This window comes from Amyelois transitella, chromosome 5 (assembly GCF_032362555.1).
Source record: "Amyelois transitella isolate CPQ chromosome 5, ilAmyTran1.1, whole genome shotgun sequence".
Lineage (NCBI taxonomy): Eukaryota > Metazoa > Arthropoda > Insecta > Lepidoptera > Pyralidae > Amyelois > Amyelois transitella.
The window spans coordinates 12,923,442-12,942,897 of NC_083508.1; the positions used below are offsets into that span (position 1 = coordinate 12,923,442).

Consider the following 19,456-nt stretch of genomic DNA (forward strand, 5'->3'; position numbering starts at 1 on the left):
ATAGACGGTAGTGCTCATTTAGTAAAACTAGCAAAATAATAACGGAAATAATTTAGTATGCGATATCATACCTATTAGAACTTGATTCTACACGGTATCTTCTGTAGAAATAGGATCAAAGTGAAAAGTGAAATTGGAATGTCAACGCAAGAACAGCTTAATTGCAGGGTTGCTTTAATTAATACTTCGCTCCGCTCTCAAATTGTTACCTACAATTTGCTGAACAGCCGCGCCAAATTAGTAACACGAACTTTGGACGTTCTTTTATTTTTGAGTAGTACAAATAGTGCTGCTAATTTTATTATTATTAGACCTTTTGATTTACTTTCTTTGATTCCTTCCTGCATTGACAATTTGAAATTAATGTTTTTAGGTTTAGTTAATCTAATGTGACAATATGTTTAGCATGTATCCATGGAGTGTACTTTTAAGACTGGGCCTGATATTTTTGATGGCATATGAAGTTACAGGATAAGTTTTGTCAATATTTGATATAGCTATACACTCCACTACTTCCACTTTTGGCGGGAAATAAAGAGATGACGTAGACTGACGAAAATGATTATTTAGATTAGCGGTCATCCAGCGTCCAGTGGCAGCTACCTACCATGAAGCGGCCGGCTGAGTCATGCGAGGAATGTTGTTCGGCAAGCCATGCCCCACCCCCCACCCCCCTTCCCCCCGCCCGCTCGCTAGCGGACACATGGGAATTGCATGCTTATCTACATCTATGTGCCATTTCTGTCAGATCCCATTAGAGCCTCTCCCAAAGGCTCATCCTCACACATATCACGTTTTTACTCGGACGAGGTAGGCAGAGCCAATAGTCACTAGGCTAGTGGGCCTAATTTACTGAAATTCGGAGGCTGTAATAGGGAATGCTTTTTTGTTTAGCAATTGATATATCTTTGCAGGGGTCTATCAATCTATTGTAGATTATGACACATCCAACCGGTTGCCTGAATGTGCAGATTTTTTCTAGCTTTTTTCAATCGTAACAGCGTCGCTAAGCGAAGTGATGCCGCAGAAAACGGTAGGTATTTACTAGTGTAGATACACCCTTAGTTAGTTAATCTAGATACTATCTCTAATAGTTTTTATCGTTGTTTGTTCCCTCTCTGAATTATTCTTTTAACGACTTTGTCTTATACGGCGCAATGAAGAGTTTACGACGGTGTCAAATATTGATGACATTGTTATTTTCACCCTACTATGTTTTATGGCATAATTTCATCTTTCTTGATTTATATAATACTCAAATATAGTATGGTAGGTACCTTTATCAATCTTTATCTCATCTTTATTCTTAGTTTGCTGAAATTCTCTGTGATTCTATTTATCAAAACAATTTTTTATCTAGGTGTGAGAAGCTAAACCTTAAGAACATACTTGGCGGTTTAATATATATTTTTTTATATATTTGGGTGACCAATTGGTTACAATTATTAGCTTATAAATATTTAATAAGAACCAATTACAGGTCTTAATTTTTAATAAAAACAGTATAAAAATGAATTTTCATAAATATGAACGGAGAAATGGAGAAGGTCAAATATTTGTCGATCCGAAAATATAATGAAACTCACGTGGGCGAGACTGCGAGCATTAGACATAGCTATACAAACGAAAGACCTGTTAAGGACCCTACAAATATTGATACGAGTATCTTTTGCTTCGAATATGTCTATTTTCATCTGGTAGTCATGGTGGCGTCCCCGAGAGAGACTGTACCCCGCCCAGCGCCCGCCACTCCAATTCTGGGACGAGGGTCTGACGCCTTGACTTATCTAGTTCATTGGATTTAGAAGCGACATGTTATTATATACTCAAACATGTCCTTTTTGTTGGTTGTCAAAAGCTTGCCGCGGGCGAGCGATTTCTTGGGCAATACAATTTATAAATTTAATTTAATAAAATTTAATTGAATGGGTTTCTTTATAATAATTGATTATTTGTAGTTTACATAATCAAAGTATTTTAAGTGTATTTCGAGTTATTTTTGTATACAACTTCCAATACATAAAACATATATACTACTGCCATTTCAGAAAGTTAATCTTTAGGCTAAGATTCAATACCTCAAGACCTACTCATGACTTAACTGCTTAAGAGTGCCAACCTAGTAATTTAGTAGATTGAGGTCGCCCATTTCCAAAATTCGAACATAACTCGGTATGTATGTTTTTGTTCTTTAACGTAAATCGGGACAAGTCGTGAAAATCGCCTATGCGAGTCAACAGTCGCCAGCGCTTGCAGGATACAATTATGATAATTACCACGCGGATTCGCTAAGTACTATTTCTGCATGCCCTGTCACAGCTTCCAAGAAAACGTATGTATATCCATTACAAGTGTTACGTGTTGGGATTGCTGTTGATTGCCGATTAGGCAAGCGACGCGTGCGCAGACCGCCGGCGCCCGCCAGGTAATAACTAATTACCTTGGCTAATTTCCGCCATGTGTATTTTATGAGTTTCATTCAAACCAAACACAAAAAATTGAAATTATTTGCAATCAAGGATACGAACATTATTTTCTACATTTATAACGAAAAATAAAAAAATAGTGCCGTTTGGTTCCCGGCACCAATAAAAAAAAGAATAGGACCACTCCATCTTGTTCCCATGGATGTTGTAATAGGCGACTAAGGAATAGGCTTAAAAACTTAGGATTCTTCTTTTAGGCGACGGGCTAGCAACCTGTCACTATTTGAATCTCAATTCTAACATTAAGCCAAAAAGCTCAATGTGGCCTATCAGTATTTTCAAGACTGTTGGCTCTGTCTACCACGGAAGGGATATAGACGTGATTATATGTGTGTAATAAAAATATAAATATTCTTTCAATACTACATCATTTTGACATGGAAAAAAGCCTGGGTGACAATGGCATTCTGGATTGGGTGTTTCAGGTTTTTAAACAAAGCGGCACTAGTCCCACCCCCGCAGTCATTGCCAAGGGAATCTTACCCACATTGGATCATGGTAACACATGCAGTTACTTGAATGTGCAGATCTTGTTACGATGTTTTCGCGCACCTCTTAATTAATTTCCTTTATACTTATTTGAGGTTATATCTGATCTATTTTCATTAGTTTTACTAAGTTTTCACACGCTACGGACATACATACTATCACGCCTGCCTCTTATTGGGATAGACAGATACTATGATCCTAACGGACGTCTCTCTCTTTCTCGACACTTAGACTCTTTGCAAACATAACTTGATTACGTTCATTTCTAACATCTCCTTTAAACCATTTGCAATTTTAATAAATTTCTATAAGATAACGACGCAAAAACCTCTTCAAATATTAGTAACTAGCTGTACTCGCGACTTCGTCCGCGTGGAATAGTTATTTTGGGGATCATTGAAGCCCTTAAGGATGAAAAATATTCCCGTTTTTTTTCACATTTTCCATTATTTGTACGCTCCTAATAGTTGCAGCGTGATGTTATATAGCCTTAAGCGTTCCTAGATAAATGGTATATTCAATACAAAAACAATTTTTCAATTCGAACCAGTAGTTCCTGGGATTAGCGCGTTCAAACAAACAAACAAACTCTTCAGCTTCTTAGTATAGCGAAGACTGATGTTAGAATTCCACCATTAAGATTGAGAAAACCTCATTACACAATAAATGGACTTCCTCAAGAAGTACCTCTACCGGCTGTCGGGAAAATTCCCAACTCGACCTTTACGCCCTTCCTCGACGTTAATGTCTTTACCAGTTCTGTGTCGCCAGACTTAATATGTCTAGCCTGATTCATAGCTAAATACTTTCATAGTAATAAATAGGTGAAAGTGGCGTTGTAAGTGTGACTAACATACATACATGTAATCACGTCTATATCCCTTGTGGGATAGACAGAGCCAACTCTCTTGAAAAGACTGATAAGCCAAATACAGCTATTTTAGTGTGACTTCACTATATTGTATGTGTATTTTTATAATTGTACACTTGACCCACGACACTCGTAAAGATCTGAATCCTTCGCATCTCACCCCGAACCCGGATTACCTGTGTAAGCTTCGCTACGTTTTGATCTAATTCAATTTATCTATTTCTATTCAATTAACTGCTTGCTACACTTTGCACGAAAAGTTGGCTTACATTGTATAGTTTTTAGAAAAAGTTCATGCCTCCTAAAAAGGAAAGCAGACTGTTATCAGCACTTAAATAGTACGTCCTTACCTCTTAAGTGGTAGACAGAGCCAATGGTTTAAAACTTACTTATATTTTACTTGTATATGATTTTTACAACCATTGCAGTCGCCAGAACACCGATGTCTGAAAGAATATAATAAAAAAAAAATGTTTATGCCTATATATACCTACGCTTTGTGTTTAGCAAATAATTGAGCAGAACGCTTATCACATAGAAATGTCTATTTATTTATTTCCTCAAGTTTTCCTCCTACAAATTCAGATAAATGTTGTGATGTGGTTGGTTTGGTCATGTGGAGAGGACGAATGAAAGAAGGTTGATTAAGCAAATATACAAGGAGAGTGTGGATGGAAAAGTGGGAGTGGGAAGGCCTAGACGAACGTACCTTTATCAAATTAAGGACGTCCTGACAAAAGGTCAGGTCAAGAGTACCCGAAACCGCCGAACTTGCATGAAGTGAGTTATGAATGTGGATGAAGCGAAAGAAGTACATATACAGTAATTATGGCAAGCGGAAATGTAGACTCTGCCTACCCCTCCGGGAAAAGGTGTGATTTTACGTACCTATGTATGTTTGTGTGAAATTCAGATAAAAGAAAACGTGAATCATTATTATTGTAGCAATATATGTAAATTCTTGTTAATATTTACAAATGTGTGTCTTGTCTATCTGTAGGTACGTGTGCTCCTCAGTTCAGAGTTATCGGCCACTGGCTCCTAACAATACCCTTGTTTGCTGACGTGAGTCATTGCGATGATACCGATTGTCATAAACATGTACCTGTGTTGCTACTGGAGCGAACTGTTCAGTTTTCATGTATCAATCTTGGTTATTAAGATTATAATATAACTCATATTCAAATTCAACATTTTTAATTCTATATTATGAGATACTTCAATCATTTAATAACTGTCATATCTTTCGGTTTCACAATATTGGTTGACGTAAAATAAATTACTTAAACTTAGTTTACTGCCGCTTTCAAGCGTTAGTGCAAAAGAAGCGGTAACTGCAGCTTCTGCGGTTACTGCTTCTTTTGCATAAGCGGTTTTCTTCAATAATGTCAACTTCGAAATTATCCAAAATTAGAATAGAAATTTAGACGAGAGAATACATGCTCTGGTCATAGTCATGGGCTATGGTCATTATCCCTGAATCTTAACTTCATCATTGAGCCCTTCAACTAAACATGTCTAATTCTCTTCAACCCTTACAGAGATAATTTAGAGAGACAGATGGGACTATGAGACGCTGACTGAAATTTCATCCCTTTGTCGTAGAAATTAAACGCTCCTTTTTGATTCCAGTGGCTAAGATGTGGAATGAACTGCCTGCGTTTATATTATTCGATAAGTCCTGTCCGCGAACATTCAAACGTAGAATAAATGGGTATCCATTGGATAGGCATGTAAAATCTTCGTCTTCATCGTCACTTACCACCAGGTGGAGATGAAAGACAAATGCCTCATCCAATATTGAATATTTAGTTTATTTTTATTGTAAAATACAAATTGTTGACTGTATTGGATTTATACAAAAAGTATTATACATCATTAACCACTATAGAAAAAGTATTACACATCATTAACCACTAAGTATTCTCACATTACCGCTTGTAACTAGAATTTACCAAAGTATTCTTTTTCTGCAAAGTCATATAAAAGGTGCTCTCCTGGCATACAAACAGGGAAATGCCAAAACTCTGATATCGTAACAAGGGCGTAGGCCGCTATCGATCGTCCGTGGCAGCCCGTACCCGGCCCGCTCACCAGCCGCGCCGCGCCGTCTGTGCCCGTTCCATCACTGCTTCCGCACTGAACTTGGATTGCTCAGCGAAGGTCGCTGCGCCGATGGGCAGAGTTCATGGCTAACGGGTCGCCGATTTCAGGCGGTCTCCCTGTATTGTGGTACGGAGAGATGTGTTCGTTTTATTGGGAGCGGAAGGCTTCGAATTTTGACATTCAAATAATTTGTAGCTGTCCTGCGATGTTTTAACTCTTTGAAACTAGCTGGTTAGTAATCCAGGCATTTCAATGCAATAAATAAATAAATAATAAATAAATATAAATAAATATATACGGGACAAATTACACTGATTGAGTTAGCCTCGAAGTAAGTTCGAGACTTGTGTTACGAGATACTAACTCAACGATACTATATTTTATAATAAATACTTATATAGATAAACATCCAAGACCCAGGCCAATCAGAAAAAGTTCTTTTCTCATCATGCCCTGGCCGGGATTCGAACCCGGGACCTCCGGTGTCACAGACAAGCGTACTACCGCTGAGCCACAGAGGCCGTCAAAATCAATGGCGTGATTGGGCCTATACTTACCTTTATCTGTTTGATTCAAAATACTACAGATCGTTCGCGACTCCGACCGCGTAGAAAGAGACATCTCGGTAAACACATTGTCTAATAAAGAAACTGTAGACATATAAAAATACGTACATTTCTGTTTTGGAATATAACTTACCAATTAACGGGCTGTTGAAATTTCAACGCAATATAAAAAACGCAAATTGTTATCAGGGAAATCCATAACTTCTTACTTTACAATGGAGGCTTAATAATTTATTTTATGATTATTTATATTTGTAAACATATTAGTCACAAATAGAGAGAAGTCATCGAAATAGGTTTGTATAAATCAAACGAGGCTAAGTCCACATCACGTGAGGCTATAACGGTAGACGAAATGACTCACTCGTCACAACGCTATGTTTCCATTTAGCGATAGTCATAGTTTTAGTAAACATAAGACTAGTATTGCTAGGCTTTGATTGGTTGCCATCTAGCGATCTCGCACGCTTTGGTATCCGATTTACCGATATAATTGTCTATGATATGGTTCACTTTTGTATGTTTGTATTATGATGAAGCGAAGGAAGTATGCTGAGATCGTGGCAAGTGGCGAGAGGTAGTCTCTGCCTACCCCTCCGGGAAAGAGGCGTGATTTTATGTATGTATGTATTATTGTATTTAGGTGCCGTGTGCTTCCTGGTACCAATAAAAAAAAGTATAGGACCACCACTCCTTAATTTTTTCCAAAAATTTTACTAAAAGTTATGAATCTCCGAAAATCGTCACTCGTGTCGCGTGGTTGTGTGGTTCCCGGCACCAATACAAAAAAGAATAGGACCAATCCATCTCTTTCCCATGGACGTCGTAAAAGGCGACTAAGGCTTTTAAACTTGGGATTCTTTGTTAGGCGATGGGCTAGCAACCTGTCACTATTTGAATCTCAATTCTATCATTAAGCCAAATAGCTGAACGTGGCCATTCAGTCTATTCGAGACTATTGGCTCTGTCTACCCCGCAAGGGATATAGACGTGACCATATGTATGTATGTATGTATGTCGTCACTCGTTATTCATACATATAAAGCCAATGTCACTATATATACATAATTATAAAAGCCTCAATTTCACTCCACCACGCCCCAATATGCAACATTGTGTATGTAGGTCAGATATAAATGAAGATATATGGACAGACATACGAACATAACTAATTCAATGAATGCTTTGAGGACCGCCGGAACTTGGTAACTTGACACACTAACTTGTGACATTGTAGTGTGCATTCATTCATTTAATGCTAGCATTGTCAACTAGTTAATTTATGGACAATGGCGAAGATATTCTTAATAAATAAATATATACGGGATAAATTACACGGATTGAGTTAGCCTCAAAGTAAGTTCGAAACTTGTGTTACGAGATAGTAACTCAACTATACGATATTTTATAATAAATACTTATATAGATAAACATCCAAGACCCAGGCCAATCAGAAAAAGTTCTCTTCTCATCGTGCCCTGGCCAGGATTCGAACCTAGAACCTGCGGTGTCACAGACAAGCGTAATACCGCTGCGCCACATAGGCCGTCAAGGAAATATTAGAACTGTATTCAACAGTGAATGATTTGAGTTGATTGAACATGAGTGAGTCACTGCCCTGCCTCACCGGCTCCGCAGCGTGACTATGATCGCGTGACTGCAAACATTTACACCTATTTGTGTAAATTGGCACGATTTGAATTACAATAAAACCTGACCTCATGCGCTAATGCCTTTATCTAGTCACCATTTTTCAATTAAGGCTATATTTTTCAAGTATTGTATACATACATACATATAATCATGTCTGTATCCCTTGCGGGGTAGACAGAGCCAACAGACTTTAAAACACTGAAAGGCCACATTTAGCTGTTTGACTTAATGATGAATTGAGATTCAAATAGTGACAGGTTGCTAGCCTGTCGCCTTAAAAATGGCAAGTATATAAGCCAAGGAAAGAGATGCAGAGGGCCTATTCTGTTTTTTATTGGTGCCAGGAACCACACAGCCAGTTCAAGTATTGTAAATTAGTATGTCAGAAAATAACTTCTTATTTTGTTTTTAATGTCTAATTAACTTGTTCTTGTGACAAAGCAAACGTATGTTTACGTTTACATGTCGGTCAGAAAATATTCTATGAAACAAAAATATTCCTAAACAGGTTGGCTACAAATATAAGCCAAAGAATTAAATTTCCTTTCACCTGTCTGGTTTCTGAAATTTAAGCTTTCATACGACCTTAGATGATATAAAAGCAGAAATCCTTCATTTTCTATGTATGCAGTTTTTATCAAACGACACCGTCCAATCGAAATTTCGCTCAAAATGCACCTTGCCCTATTTTAAAATAAAAAAAAACTTGAATATATGATTTGTGCGATAAATTTAAACTTGCTTTGTTTCGAACAAGAAATAGTTAACTTACTATTACACAAGACGATTATGTCACATTTCGCCGGCGCGGCGCCGCGTACACTTATCATTCGGGAGAGGGCGGCGAGCCTCGTGTGTGACTCGCATGCGACTACAATTCGTATGCGACTTGCATCCGGCGTTGTACGAGTCGCCCGCTTGTTAATTGTCCCTTACACCACGTTTATACATTAGTTGCCATGCAAATATATTGTGAAGCAGTTGTCTTGTATAATTATATATAGTATATATACGTATGTTGTGACTACACAATATTTTAGGTCCTTTGAGCCGGATAAAAAACAATGTTACGACCCGCTGCTGACCTGCACAACTTCGGTTGCTTTTTTTTATTATTGACAGCATGAATAATTTAAAATATCTAAGCAAAGAAAAATTAAGCAATTGATTAAAAAAAAATAATGCATTGGTAACTTTGCATGTTCTGTCATTTCTTTCTACAGTCGTCATTTGTTTTCTATCAAATTACTTTAGCTCCAATGACGTTTTGTGGCGCGTTGGTTAGTTGGAGTATATCGAATGTCTATTATTCACTGACAAAAAAGTAGAAAATTCCCAAATATTTACACAAAACGTAGCTCTATGATAGCAAACGTGGCGCATTATAAATACATCGTCACATGACCCGTGACGTAATTGTGCAGCAGACTAGCACCCTCTTTTTATTAAAAAAAACTCAAGTGAAAAACGGGGACAATATCCCTTTCATCGGGAAACATGATGAAAAAGAAAAGGGACGGGAATGGGGAACATGGAAACAAATTTCCGAGCACTCCGAGTGTATTCAGCGAGATTCGTAGCATAAATCAAAGGAGAGCGTAATGGCGGACGGACGAGAAATAGCTTCGCATTATTTATTCCTTTTTCGTGTGAAGGGTACCTCTCTAGGGTTGCCAAATCAAAAATCAAAAATTTACCAAAAAAAATATAATTAAGATGAATGTGATTGGAAAAAAAATATTGTGGTTGTCAATTGCTTTGCATTGCGCGCAGTTTTTTAAAATGTGTATGAGTGTGTGTGTGTGAAATAAAAAAAAAATTATGAAGGAAATATATACGAAATTATTAATATCTTTGCGCTGGAATAAAAGATGATGATTACACTGCCAAGACGTTTTTGTTTTCTTATTTTAAATTACCTATGGAACTTTTTGCTATTCAAAATCGGGAATTTTCTTTTATTACGATCTCTGAAATATTGATTGCATAACCGTTAAGGAAAGGATATAAACTTTGTACTCTGTAAAACATCTGATTAAGTCTTTATCTTAAAACTTATACAAACATTACACGTGTCTTAGTCTAAAAAAGTATACATAGAAGGACTGTTGCCATATAGTTTCTTGAGGACATACTACAAAGTCACCCTGACTGTTCAACAAAACAGCATGACAGAATTTCATCTGAGCTGAAGCACCCACTTGACCGCCACCCCTCTTAACCCTCCTGAGCTCTCCACTTTTGGGGATCAAACGTGTCCCTCTAATAACAACTCTCTTATTATCCCGCTAAGGAGGAGAAACAAAAAGTGTCAAAAGTAAACTTTCACTGGTATTGGTCTTGATTTGCTACGCCCGTTTCGTTTTTAAATTATATGACAAATCACACAAATTAAGCTAGTCCTAAATTATACCCATTTTTGCCTATAAGCAAGCAAGTGCCGTGTGGTTCCATGCACCAATAGAAAAAAGGACTACTCCATCTCTTTCCCATGGATTACATAAAAGGCGACTAATGGATTATAAACTTGGGATTCCTCTTTTAGGCGATGGGCTAGCAACTTATCACTATCTGAATCTCAATTTCCATTCAGTTTTAATTCAAGTTCTACTTACAACGCAAGGGTTATAGACGTGTCTATTAGGTATGTTTTAATTAAATCTTTTTACGTAACATATGTATTTTTTTCTCATATTATTCAGACATTCTGCTTGTAATCAATGATACTTTACTTCCAATAGGCTCTGCAGGCCACAACCGCGTAGTAATGATCCGCAGTAATTGCCTCGCAATGTTTTGATCGTCCATTCTCGAATTATTATGCCATTACTCGTGTGGAGTACAGTTGCTTATAATTTGTTTAAAATAGAAACACAGGCAGATAATTTTTATCATATAGCGACATAAAAATAACACAAAAGCTACAATACAATAGAATAGATCTAAATTGGATACAAGGTATCACTTATTGATGTCACATAACTAATAATGGAATTGAAATTCAAATACTGACAGGTTGCTAAATTATCGCTGCAAGAAGAATTCCAAATTAATAAGCCTATCCCTAAGTCGCCTTTTGCGCCATCCATGATGAAGATATGTAGTGGTCCTATTCGTAGGTGCCGGAAACCACACGGCACATTTATATACATATAATAATATTGGAAGTGGAAAACTATTCACAAGATCCTGAATCATGATTCATGTAATAAAGTAATTCAAAATTCAAATTCAAAATTTTTATTCATTATTATAGGATACTTCGTATCGCTTAATAATTGTCAAATAAATTACTTAAAACTAAGTTTACTGCCGCTTCCAAGGCGTCAGTGCAGAAGAAGCGGTAACAAACTGCACTGCAGCATTTTCTTCAACAACGTCAACTTCACTGGTCGATCTGATCGAGATATAATGTCTACTGGATTATTTCTTAGCGGTAAAAAAATTGCGATTAATCCGGATACTGACAATTATATCTCGTTGACTGTACCGCGTGTTTTACGAGAGGTCGTTTACAGGAGTTTGCGGGCTGTATAAGCTGTATTGGATCATTATTACACTTTCGTGTAATGCGACCTTCGCTGCTGTAAAAGACAGCCTGCTCGCTCGTAAAGCCTGGTTTTGGATCGTAATTTGTTTCACTTTTTGTTTTTGTTTTGTTAATATGACAGATCATATTAGATATTATGTGTCAGAATACATATGGATCTGATCCAAGACCAGGACGTACCACCATACGGCACTATATTCCTTGCGGGGAAGACAGAGCCAACTGTCTTCAAAAGACTGATTGGCCACGTTCAGTTTGGCTTAATGATAGAGTTGAGATCCAAATAGTGACAGGTTGCTATGTTATCAATCATCCCAAGTTATTGAGCATATCCCTTAGTCACCTTTTATGAGATCTATGGGAAAGAGATGAAGTGGTCCTATTCTTTCTTTGTCTATTGGTGCCGGTAAACAGTGCATTTATTTAGGACATGGCTTCTTACATAAGAGAACAGAGATGTGAATGACAGGACGAAGAGTTTAGGAGTGAAGCATGTAAATAGAATAGATGATAATTTACTTCTTATTATTCTTCTACAAATGTACTGGGAAACTAGTATAGATGAGATACATACATATCATCACGCCTGTTTCCCATTGGGGTAGGCAGAGACTATGGAATTCCACTTGCTTATATTCACTTCACTTCACTTGAATATAGATGAGATGATGACAAAAATATTGCATCCTACACAATATTGTTTATCACGATAAGAAAGATCAGTATGTTATTGATTTTCAGCATAACATACATACATACAAATAATCACGTCTATATCCCTTGCGGGGTAGACAGAGCCAACAGTCTTGTAAAGACTGATAGGCCACGTTCAGCTATTTGGCTTTAAGATAGAATTGAGATTCAAATAGTGACAGGTTGCTAGCCCATCGCCTAAAAGAGGAATCCCAAGTTTATAAGCCTAACCCTTAGTCGCCTTTCCGTGGGAAAGAGATGGAGTGGTCCTATTCTTTTTTTTGTAATGGTACCGGGAACCACACGGCACATTTTCAGCATAACTTTTATACAAATAATATATTTTTTTAACAATTTGTATTTTCTATTTCAGGTCCACTTGGTCCGCTTCCGACAAACATAACGAGTTTGGAACTAGGCATCAAAGAAGGTGGGTCCATAGTCCAGTTTTAGATCATAGGTACACTATCATCATCTAAATCATGTTTGATGATCATTGCAATGCTTCATTATTCCACACGAGGCGGATAGAGCCTCATTTATTACACCTGGTTGCCGCATAATTTTTAACATGTTTTTAATGATCATACATACAAAACATACATATAGTCACGTCTATATCTCTTGCGGGGTAGATAGAGCCAACAAACAAGGCCACGTTTAGCTGATTGGCTGAATGATAGAATTGAGATTCCAATAGTGACAGTTTTCCGGAAGAAGTTTATAAGCCTATCCCTTAATCGCCTCTTACCACATCCTTGGAAAGGAGATGGAGTGGTCCAATTCTTTATTTTTCTATTTGTGCCAGGAACCATACGGCGATAATCATTTATAACCGATAGAATACAACAACAACAATTATTATTATTTTAAAATTAAATTATCGTTATTTTAAAGTACCCGGATGTACTCGGGTGTAATTTGACACCTCAAAAGACATCAGTACCTAAAAAAATCAAAATGGCCGCCGAGGATAACCAATATAAAACTCCAGTTAATGTTTAAGCAGAATCAAACTGTAAGTGCATGTATTTTGTATTCAACGCAATGCAATATTTGCATACAATTTGTATGTAAATATATCTGAACTATGACACCGCTACACCTTGATTGCGATGCAAATGCAATAGTCACTATTTTCATAATGTTTCTTCTAGGATCACTATATTGTTTTTTTTTTAATTTAACTTGAGCCTTCACAAACATCTGTCCAATTATTAGTTAAGAGTTTTCCGGCTTGTACAACGTTATGGCGTTATTTTCTTCATCATTTTTCCGATACATTACTCGCAAATATTTTATTTCAGGCACGTAGAGAGCTAATTGGCAACAAATTTATCTCTAAGAGCCACTTTCTTTTGCCGTTACGCACCCATTGTAGGCACAGAATCCATACCCTTAATCATTCATTCGTTCATATAATCACGTCTATCCCTTGTGGGGTAGACAGAGCCGGTAGTTTTCAAAGGCTGATGGGCCACGTTTAGCTGTTAGGCTTGATAATAGTATTGAAATTCAAATAGTGACAGGTTGCTAGCCACCAAGATTTCAAATTTTCTTGTTTTAAGCATGCCGTTGTTTGTTATCGAAAATATTGTCAATATTATTATATCAAAATGTCAGTCTTCTTTGGGACTATTCGTTCTGTTTGTCCCGTGAGGATTAAAGAAGTTATTTAATATAATGTACCTAAGTATCGTCCCCGCTACCCCCATATACGTCGGCAGCTAAACGACAGAACTGACATCATTCATTAGTTTCTGAACAATTAAATTATTTTGAATTCCATCATTGACAATTATGTTATTCTGTAAAATTCCAGGGAGTTGCTCGGTGGGCGACGTGGTCTACATGCCGGGCGATGAGTTCGTGGGCTCCAGCCCGTGTGAGAGGTGCAGCTGCGACGGTGGCGCCATCCACTGTGCCAAGCAGCGCTGCGAACCCAGGCCCGGGTGCAAGGCGCTGCATAGACCTGACCATTGCTGTCCTACCTACCAATGCGGTTAGTTTCATATATTTAGTTTTAAATGGTCGAGTGTATTTCTGGCAAAGAGACGGTGGTCGAATAGTTAAGGCATACGAATGAAAACTACATACGTACAGTCACGTCCACAACCCTTGCGAGGTAGACTGCCTGTCCCTTAGGCGCCTTTTACCACATCCATGGGAAAGAGATGGAGTTGACCTATTTCTTTTTGTATTGGTGCCGGGAACCAAACGGCCCCGAATAAAAACTGATGAACAGAATCAGATTTTATGAGTTTTTCTAAGTTATGGTGATTGCTTATCCATACTCTTGTAACTAGAGAAAATATTATAAATAAATAATAAATATATACGGGACAAATTACACTGATTGAGTTAGCCTCGAAGTAAGCTCGAGACTTGTGTTACGAGATACTAACTCAACGATACTATATTTTATAATAAATACTTATATAGATAAACATCCAAGACCCAGGCCAATCAGAAAAAGTTCTTTTCTCATCATGCCCTGGCCGGGATTCGAACCCGGGACCTCCGGTGTCACAGACAAGCGTACTACCGCTGAGCCACAGAGGCCGTCAAATATTGTCCGGAAACCTACACAATCAAGGTACGTTACTATGATCAAATAGTTAAGGTAAGATAACCTTGTGTTGTTGGTCAGATGGGAGTCGCTGCGTATTAAAGCCTGACAAAATCGGCTAAAATTTTGTCAGGTAAGTGACAACACACAACATGTTGTCACAACCGAGACTAACGCCCGACGGATGTTGTTGAAAATTATACTGAAAATGCCTAACCCGAATAAATGTATTTCTTCATGACATCACTTTATTATAACTACTGAATATTGAGTGTAATTAAATCTTCTTTACATCACAGAATGCGAGCAAGAAGGTCGAGTGTACGGTAACGGTGAGAAGTTGGTAGACCCTGCAGACCCATGCCGCGTGTGCTACTGCCAGGGTGGGGAGGTGGTCTGCCGCAGGATCGCCTGCTTCGTCAGGGATGACTGCCAGCCCAGGCTGGTGCCGGGCCGATGCTGTCCAGAGTATGATAACTGTCCGCTCAGAGGTGGGTACCTTTTTGCTATTTTTACGTTTCTTTGAAAGTCTACACGTTATACGTTAAGATGATCTGGAAGTCGTAGATAACAGATTCAGACGACTATTCGGCGATGACTTTGGCTTAACGCTATTAAAGGGGGAAAATATATCAAGATCAAGATAAAATCAAGGAAGACAACTTCGTATACTTATCTCATATTTTTATAACAAAGGTTTTATTTTATCTAAAAGATTTAACTAATACTTTTGAGCTCTTTTGATAGTATTTTATGTTATTTTTTTTATTTCCTGCAAACGACAAAATCAATGATCAACTAAGTTATAATTACCGTTACTGATCTGCTTTTCAAACGGTGAAAATTTTATGTGCGAAGCGATAGGAGAAATAAAGTGTGAAAAAAGTAACATTGATATGTGTTATATAGCATTATGTGATATATTAAAAGACATCAAATGCTTGGTTATTTCAAGTTTTTGGTTGTACAATATTTGTGTATTTATTTGATAAATGTTAATTTCAGGTGTTACTTCTATTCCTGGAATGGCGCCAACAATATCAAGCACCCCAGAAACAAGTGAGGTTCCTGCTCCCGTTGTGCCTAAAGAAAATATTGAGCAAAAGATTACTATCAAGGAAATTACGCCCGTGTCAGAAATTCCAGTCATCACAGAAGTAAAAATAAAAGAAATCTTGCCTTCTCCAAGCATAGAAGTCGCAGAATATTCTTCATCGAAATCTCCGTTAATTCCAAGAGAAGCCACTACTGAAAAAATTGCTACATTGAAATTAGAATCGACCGAGACCCCTGTAGTAATCGAAATTCACAAAACATCTGTACCTGCTGTAATTTCTTCTGTGGCACCTGAAATAACTTCAGCCAGCGAAAGCCTATCTGTGAGCAAAAATGATGATGCAAATCCTTCTAAAATAAGTCTGTCTACGCAAGATTCTATTAACAGTGAGATCTATCCATCCAACTTGCCCAGTCTTGCAACCCTGATATCATCTTCTTCTTCTGCAGCATCGGAGACACCAGAGCCTATATTTACCAAATCACCCATCATTATAGAAGAGGAAGAAGCACCGATTGATCATAATCCTGCATTCCCTCCTTTGCCTGATGATTTGTCCGTTCTAGCTAATCACGATGATGAAATTGTTTCTGAACAAAATATGGATAGTGATCATGTATCTAGCGTTCAAGAAGCTGAAAATTTTGCGTTTAGTACAACATCTAGTCACGCTCCATTAACAAAAGAAATTCAAACAACCACGCAATTTGTAGATACGTCTACAGCATATGAGAAAACTTCTGAAGAAAATAAAGAATTAACAAGTATACGAACTGAATTAACGAGCACTGCAACGCCGATCGTAAAAGAAAATTCTATGCTTAATCTCAGATCTGCTATACCAACTGAAATTTTAAATTCACCTTCGTTTGTACCTGAAGAGATAACAGGTGAATTAGACGAAATAGAATCAACAACGACTAGTCAATCGGAACCTATTGCTTCTACATCGGCATTTGTTGCTACTTCTACCACAGCCAGTAATAATATTGGGGCATTTATTACTACTGTTAGTACGAATGAACTTAAAAATTTATCAACCTATTCTTCAACTTCTGATGATATATCAACATCAATAACAACGACTTCTACTGTTAAACCAGAAGAAGTGACCTCTTCTACTGAGAGATCGAAAATTTTACAAGAACAGACTACGAGTTCTATAGTTAGATCAAATATTGCTACTGAAGTAACATCTCATACTGAAATTAGTTCATTGCCTGTTGAAACTAGTGACCAAAATCCTCATGAAGCCCCAGACAATATTGTTAAAGATAAAATTGACGTATCTACATTAGGTACCACACCTGTAGATGATGTATCACCAACTAAAATATTCAGTATTGAACCAGAAGTTATAACTGTATCTAAAACAAACCATGCAGCTACTGATAATCTGTCAACGGAAATAATAGAAACAACAGAGTTTGTTTTGACAACATTTGGTTCATCTGAAAGTGCCACAGATGCAGTAGAATTGATAAAAATATCACCGGATACGGAAAAAAGCGCCGCTTTCATCGAACCTGCTGTAGAAACGAAGAAAAATAGCGTATTGACAGATCTTATTAATTTGGTAGGTGACGTCGCTTCGATCAGTGACCATACAGACGAAACAGTAGATACTGCGAGAGCCACAGCTGCGTCTACTGTTTCGGGGAGCATATCTGATTCAGAAGAACTAATACCCGTCAACGCTGGTTACAAGAGCAAAAATAGAAATTGGAATCTAAACTCAATCACTGAGATTCCGCCAAAAAGTAAAAATCAAGCGGCAATTACTAAACAAAAAGTAATTGAGATTGAAGATGAAGATGAAACGGAGAGTATTACAGACCATTCTCCCCCAAACGACAGGGTTGAGCCGACGACGCGACGACCAATCATTGATAATGTTACTGATGACATGGTAGCGGACAAAACTAACAAAACTGACATTGAAATTATAAAGCAAACTTATGTGCCGACAGCTGGTAGTCGTCCTACTAAAGTAGTACTGAAACAAGAGAAGTCTACGCAGGATACATCAATGAAAACTAATCCTACATCGTCGCCCATAGTAGATACAACTGCTGATCTGAAAGTTTCTGCACCCAGCGAAGTGGCGTCCGTTGGAACTCCTTCTGAAGTCAGTGAGAGGAGAGAATCTCTTACGAGTACTGCAAGTTCTGCGCAGTGAGAACCTAAAATACTTCAATGTCGATGGAACCTCAGCTAATTAGCATTTGTAGTGAATAAGTTTCGTTCTTGAAACTGTAAGTTTACGTAGAGACTATTAGTTTTATGAGTTATTATACGATAGCCCTATCGTGAAACGTTAATTGTATTCCTTGTCAATTCCTACCCCTCCATGGAAATAACTTCCTCGGGGTTTAATTATTACTCGTAAGTAGACGGCCGGCAACGACCGGTCTTATCCAATGTGTATTAAATGGACAAATTGTTAATAATACAAACTTACGGTAAGGGCGCGTGATTAGAGGTTGGGCGCTCACGCGTCGATCGCATGTGTCAAAGTGTAGAGATTAGTCCATAGCTCTGTGTTAGGACGTAAGTTATTTATTTGTTTAGTGAGAGAATCATGAGTGATCGATATGTAAGCAACTAAGCTAGTCACCGGGGCGCCTCGCCGCGGGCGTCCCTCGCCGCGTTGCCATTATACTAGCTACGTATATAAAGACATGACAAACAGACATTGCCCTCGGCATCCCATAGTTTTAATTCATGAGGTGGACGATGAACAAACCGCCGCGATGCGCGTCGGTCGCAACTAACAAAATTTGGTACAAATCGAATTTGATATATCAACCTTATGAATATACATTTAGGGGTAGTTTTAGAGTAATGAATGTGATCGCACATATGTCTATTTATTGCACTTGATGGCGGTGTACCGGATGGGGTCTGATTGGAAGGTCGTGGTCGTGGAAGGGCGCGTGTATTTCGGTCCGGTACAAGTGGAGGGTATTACTTATATTAAATCTAATTTGAATTTCTTATGCTTCAGTCGGTTTAGATTGCTCAGTTGACCATTCTTGCCCATATTTTTTGTACCAGTACCTTTATACACGCGCAAACGAAGGCTCAATGTAGTGTAAGTTATTTATTGTACTACATCGACAAGGGTGTCTGTGAATGGGTCATTTCAAATTTTGAAATCTCTACAAGAAAATTGAGGGGCAGAATCAGAATAATCTGATTGAATTTATCAGTAGAGACTTTATTCCTTTACTTTTACAGTATTTACCTAAATACGTGAATGTTACTACGTCAATATTGCATCATTACCTTTGTTGACGTTTATGTCAAATTTGTTTAATACTGGATTTGATTAAAACCTATTTTACAGAGTACAATAGGCTATGTAAACATTTTAGTGTTACAGACATAATTTGCTTATACGGATATTTAGTAGC

The 19,456-nt window shown here is 37.7% G+C and overlaps 1 protein-coding gene across 1 annotated transcript in view; it reads left to right on the forward strand.

The window, feature by feature from the left end:
- Positions 1-19,375, forward strand: part of LOC106139023 (uncharacterized) — a 51,578-nt gene extending 32,203 nt beyond the window's left edge. Inside the window, exons 3-6 of the mRNA XM_060944358.1 lie at positions 12,788-12,844; positions 14,237-14,416; positions 15,283-15,474; positions 15,989-19,375. Coding sequence (XP_060800341.1) covers positions 12,788-12,844; positions 14,237-14,416; positions 15,283-15,474; positions 15,989-18,219 — 2,660 coding nt within the window. The 3' untranslated portion in view covers positions 18,220-19,375. The remainder of the gene's footprint in view (positions 1-12,787; positions 12,845-14,236; positions 14,417-15,282; positions 15,475-15,988) is intronic.
- Positions 19,376-19,456: the final 81 nt, after the last annotated feature.